The sequence below is a fragment of the Athene noctua genome, chromosome 1 (genome assembly GCF_965140245.1).
Source record: "Athene noctua chromosome 1, bAthNoc1.hap1.1, whole genome shotgun sequence".
NCBI lineage: Eukaryota > Metazoa > Chordata > Aves > Strigiformes > Strigidae > Athene > Athene noctua.
Genome location: NC_134037.1, coordinates 109,868,706 through 109,874,705, shown reverse-complemented (window position 1 = coordinate 109,874,705; position 6,000 = coordinate 109,868,706). Strand labels below are relative to the sequence as shown.

The following is a 6,000-nucleotide window of genomic DNA, read 5'->3' as shown; positions in this document are numbered from 1 at the left end:
CTTGATGCTATTCTTAAACACACTTTCTCTCAAAGGCAGTATTTGCTGAGAGTTAAAACACTGATGCCCCAGCACGGTATACAAGAGATCTATGGTCCCAATAACAAGCGCATACCAATCTCACCTAGTTGTGCTCACTAGAAAAGTGAACTGTAATGCTCTTGAGTTATTTTGCCTTCTTTGCAAGTTCTTTGAACATACTGACTCTGAATGTTCGGTTTCAGAAATTCTGCTTTGAAGTTTACATAATCCAATTCCCTTGTCAGCTTTTTATACTTTGCTTTTTAACCTTTAACATAAACATTCAACATCTCAAACAATTCCACTGTTTTTACAGCTGCAAGGTCCAGGTCCAAAGGAAAAAAAACTAAACAATGTCTATCGAAACCCAAAACAACAAGGAAAGTTATTCTATCAGTGTAAAGTTAAACAGCTTAATGCAAAACTATTTCTTCACTGAACAGCAGAGTTCACCCTTCTCAAAGGGTTAGGAGTAACCTGACCAGTGCTTTTTGTTGAACTAAGCAGCACTGCATCTTTGTCAGCTAAGTCTTAAATGAAGTAGTTTATATGTTTATGATCTTGGAATGAAGGTAATACAATAACCTGATTTCCTGTTTCTCAGGGGTCCCTCCTGAGAGAGACCATTTATTCACTTACCTGCATCTTTACCTCTGGAAATGTCAGCAGTCAGGATTTCTTACATACTGAAGTTTAATATCATACAACCACTGCATTCCTGGGCTGTCTTAACTGAGTAGGACCAGCTGAGCCTGCTGTTAAATATCTGGCACTTGCCAGGTAAGGACATCTGCTTTCTAGCACCAGGTAAGCACCAGTTCCAACAGCCACCCTTTATTCACAAGTGGAAGAAAGGCAAAAAGACTTGGGTCCAGGAGACTCATAACAGTGATTAAAACAAAGTAAAACAAGAAAAGAAGTCAATTACCAGGGATTTTCATGGCCAGACAGATGTTCAGGCTGATGTCCTTCTGGCTCCTGGTAAGCTTGTCACCATCACTTTTAGCACTAGTGACACAGCTGCAATGGAAAGATGATGACAGAATAAACAGGCCATAGACAGATGGCTTTACAAGGGTAGTAGCAATTCTTTGAGCAAACAACTGCAACAAGAGGACACTTTGAAGCTTCTCCTCTTGCTCAACTCCTGTTTATCCCGCAGAACAGGACATGATTCACTTGGCTCTTCATTACACACCAGAAGATGAAAAAACCGCAGGCAGAAGGCCCACTGCACAAGCTCTTTTTTATTTAAATCATGAAGTTGTACAGGTACAGGCTTTGTACAAAAAGTCTAAGAAAGTAAATTTCCTAGCTTGACTCCAATAGTTTAAAACTGTGCATCTGGTTTTACATGTGTGACATTTCAGCAAAAGCTTGAAATGCTCATGAGAGACATTATGTATCTGTCTGCCTTGCCCTAAGTTCTGCGTTACAGGAAAACAGACAGACACACTAGGTTCTTGGTTAGGAGTCCAGCAAGCAATTGCTGTCAGAGCTGAGGCTTACCTAACTCACCCTCAGGAAAGCTGATACCTACCAGACAGTGAAGAGTCCCACTATTTGTGCTCAGAAATAGCTGTTGATTACATATTTGACTCCCAGAACTAAGATGGGTTGTGTGAGTGTACATGTGTATTTAAGAGATTGGCACTCAATTCTCAGATTTTTAAAATAGTTCCTATGTTCAGCTTGCAAGCCAAAGAGAGGCAGAAAGCATAAAACTTCGTCCTATGTACACACACCCCCCCCCGCTTCCATTAAATCAATGTTAGGAAAATCCAGGAGGGTTCTTAGACTGCCACCATGTGACTTACAAAAATGGGGGGAGGTGGTGAATGTGTCTGTGGTAGGGTACATACACCTTGGTATTTTATTCTAATTCACAGTATGAAAACTACTCAAATTCCACCTTGGCATGAACGAGGGAAGGTTTTTAAAAAACAATTTTGAGAGTTACAAACAGGTTTCAGTATTAAATTCTGCTCTTGTCCTCCTTCCCCTACTCATTATAAAACCCAATCAATATGCAGCCATCATCACAGTGTTAAAAATGCATTCAAGGTAGTCAGCTGGTGCCTTGAAACAGTACAGAAGATAGTTTCCTGCAAGCTGCAGACTGTACTGGCAGTCAGTGTAGGACAGACACGGCACAAAAGAACAGCTTTGTCCTTGTGAAACGCACACGTGGCTTCCAGAGCACAGGCTGCTGCATCTCAAGAGGATGGAGAGCTGGGGTGCAACACATGGGAGACTATAACGCTCTCTGCAAGGCTCAGACGAACTGTGCCCTCAGAACAAGACATGTTAGTTCATTCTTACTACTCCTCTGGCTTCTTGCCTCTACTGCTCCAATATTTGCTATATGCCTCTTGGAACATGTTTTTGCAGGGAATTTTGGCCTTCAGTTTGGTGCAGATAAGGAAAGAACCCCCCATCTTCCGATGAAGAGAGTAGGTCTCCTCTGGCGGAGGGATAAGCCGATGCTTCAGCATGACTGGGATTAAACCATGGATCTTTTCAGTGGTGCTTTGGTTGCCGAAATCAAAAGGTTCCTCAGATGCAAAAGCCTCTCCCAGGATGAGGACAGCATTTAAGTGGGCATCTTCCATTTCCTGCCCAAAAGGAAAGAGGCATAAATAACATCACTGGCCATTTTAATCACCAGGGAGGAAAAGGAGAAATGTGCCAGCAGCAGCAGCTCAGAAGAAATACCTAGCCATACCCACAATAAAGTAACTTCCAGCCCCCAGACTGATGAATATTTGGTTAATACAGTTTTGGCAACTAAACCTTCCAGAAGATCATCTGCCCAGTCATGAAATTTCAGCACTCATCACCACCTGCAGGGTCTTGCTGGGGGAGAGCAGGAAGGACAGTGGTGGGGGGCTAGCTGTATCATCATTACCACTCCCAAAAGGAAGCAAGAGAACAAAAGCCACAACCTCTTTTTTCCCTCCTCCCTCATCATCAGGGCTTTCAGACTGACACTGGCTTTTACCACATCAAGAAATCTGGGAAATCCACAGACCCACAACAAACTTATCAGTGACCAGCACTAAAAGCAGACCCTTCTGCTCCATACCTTGACTTCATAGCCAGTGAGGAATTTCATTTCAATGGACTTCTTCAGTACTCTCTCTCTGTCCATGTCAGCAGCTGCCTTGATTACCTGAATAGGAGGAACACTTTGAGGAGAGCTTGGGGATGACTGAAAAGCGTTTTGAGTACAGGACTACTATGTAGGCTACAGGTACACATGCTGCCCGCTTGCTTCCTTGCCTCTGCCCTCGTCTTCACGTTGGCCAGTTTAAGAGCTACTGACAAAAAGATACAGCTGCGGCTCTCCAAAGCTCTTCCCAGTAGGGCTACACATAGCCCAGAGAACATAAGGGACATCAAAAAAGCTTCACAAATCAATCAGCCCTCCCCCAACAGAACGGTAGAGCCAACCGTGAGCAGCTTTAGGTGACATTTGCTGGCCCCTGCAGCTCGATTTATCGAGTGCAGAACACGGTGATCACGCAGGAGGCACATATGACTTCACAGACATTTATCAGTCTGTAAGGAAGCTAGAGACAGTGACCAGGACAAGCCAATTCCCGCATACCCTCACATCAGAATCACTGAACTCCAAGTGCTCCGATAGGCTCTGCAGATCAAGTCTCCCAGTAAGCAACATTAGTTCTCTGCGTTTGTCACACAATTTAAACATCCAAACTCAGATCACCAGAGGCTTGCAGCAGACATGGGGAAGGCTATGGTAAGGGAATGAAACAGGAACAGAGATCTCTCTTGCCTCCAGCCCTGCTTCCCTCTGCACCCAAAGTGGATTCGAGTACAAAGTGATACAGCTAAGAGAAGCACAATTTTGCAAATACTCTTAAGCCCCCCAGCACTGCACTCCAGGACACAGCACGAGTCCTCACCTCTATGTAGACATCTGTGAACTTCTCATCGAACCCTCGTGTTGCTCCAAAGTCCAGCAGGGCCACCTGGAAGTGGACAAACCCATCTGTATTGCACTGTCAACCACTCAAGTAAAGCCTGACCTTAAGACAACCCCTGACGTCTTCAGGAAGCTCAGCTGACTGGAAAGCCTTTCTACTGCAGCTCAGCTTCCCCTAACTCCTTTATTCCCCGACAGCAGCACAAACATTTGCACTAGTCCATGGCAGAGGAGGTATGGCCATGCTCAGTCACACCCACTTAGCTGATGATGCTTCGCTCAGGCTTTCTGGGTGCAGAAAGAGCAGCACAGAACCTTTTCCCAGCACTTTCCACCAAAGACCTCAGGGATGAACAAGCAATTCCATCTGACCTGCAGGGCACAAGCAAGCAGCCAAACCAACAAGCAAGACATCTGCAATTGCTCCCCTTATCTTCTGCACAGCATAAGACCAGAGCATTCAGCTAAAGAGTCCTTGGCTCAGGTGTGCCCTCGTAGAGCACTGCCAGCTGCAACTTCCCAGTGACCAGCTTCAAGACAGCCCCCAAGGCTCAGGAAGTAGCTGTGACTGGAACTAAGGCCAAAGACAAGCAGCCAGCCAGGGTTACAGGAGCCCTGCTCTCATACCCAGACCAAGAGAGGACAAGTGGCAAAGGGACAGGTTTCACTGTCCTGCCTGCCCAAGGCTCAAAGACAGGAATCTGAAGGAATCTCAGTAAGGGCTCATTAAACTCTGGGAGTGGGGAACCAGCTCTTGTACAGGCAGAAAAGCAGCTGCATGGGCTTACCTTGTGCAACTGTGGGTCATAGAAGAAGTTTGACCAGTTTGGATCAGTCTGCATGTACCTGAACTCAAACAGCTCCCTCAGACACAGGACCAGGATGTTGTGACAGATCTTGAAAAGCAAAAGGAGAAAGAAACAAGTCAGGAGGGCAGTAAGCCCTATTCACACATGTAATTTACAGTGGGCATTAGCAAACACAGAACACATCACCACACTGGTAGGAATGACCTGCTCTATGCAGCAAAACTTCTGAAGAGGTGAGGGAGCACCTCTCAGCAACTCCCAGCCCACACCAGCCATGGGACATCCTTAGCAGACAGCACAAGTGCCATGCAAGTTTTACATCAGCCTGAGCTGTAGTTCATATCAGCCCCTGGATGTGCCTCCAGAGAGGCAGCTACCCTGTATCTGGCAGCTGAGAACAGGTTCCAGGGATCGTCCAACTGCATGTGTCACTTTTGTCCTGGTCCTGCTTTTTACCTTCCCAATTTTAACTATGCACTACGTTGTTGCTCCAAGAGCAAAAGGAACATCTTCACAGTGCAAAGAGGGATCCAGAAGCAGAAGTGGCAGAAGACAGCAGAGCACTATAGCCTACCTATGGTGGGAAGTCCTGCAGGACCCTGGCCAAAATGAAGCCAGTGCGGTTCAGGGGAAATGAGATGCAGTTTCAGGGCATTTTAAGTTAAAGGCCCAAAGAAAATGAAGAGGAGAATCTATTCCTGTAAAGTTGCCGAACAATGTACAGAGCTAGGAACAAACCATTATTGAAAGAGGTCTTCACTAGATACACACTCCCACCATGTACTGCTCAGCCAAGTCTTCTGCTGGGCTCAGCACTGACCCAGCTTGAGGGAGGAGCAGCAGACCCACACCTTGGGACTGACAGGCATGGGGGAAGAAGGCCCTGAAGAGCTTCCCTACAGAATTACATACTACAGCAGAGCTTTCCTATGAGGATGTTTAAGCTGAAGCCTGTTCAGCAGAACTACCAACCTCATCCTGCCCCTCTTCAGCTTCTGCAAAGCCAAGTGAAACATCATATCCAAGAGGGAGGGAGGAGAGCACCAAATGCAAGCCAGATCCTGCTACACAACACTGCCATTTGGGTCAGAAGGCTGTGGATCAGCCAGGCCAGTTGCTTATAGGAAAGAAGGGCTCCTGTAGCAACACCTCACCTCACAGCCTTTTAAAAGCAGCCCTGATGATACAACAGCTCATCAGAGGGGACAAGCCCTAAGAACA

General features: G+C 46.1%; 1 protein-coding gene across 2 annotated transcripts in view; it reads right to left on the bottom strand.

Moving 5' to 3' along the window:
* Positions 1-1,248: 1,248 nt before the first annotated feature.
* The window catches only part of COQ8A (coenzyme Q8A), a 49,204-nt gene continuing 44,452 nt past the window's right edge, over positions 1,249-6,000 (bottom strand). For both annotated transcript variants that reach the window (XM_074897325.1, XM_074897326.1), the window contains exons 12-15: positions 4,759-4,866; positions 3,951-4,016; positions 3,107-3,193; positions 1,249-2,636 (exon numbers count right to left, since the gene is read on the bottom strand). In XM_074897325.1, the coding sequence (XP_074753426.1) occupies positions 2,343-2,636; positions 3,107-3,193; positions 3,951-4,016; positions 4,759-4,866 (555 nt within the window). In that variant the 3' untranslated portion in view covers positions 1,249-2,342. The remainder of the gene's footprint in view (positions 2,637-3,106; positions 3,194-3,950; positions 4,017-4,758; positions 4,867-6,000) is intronic.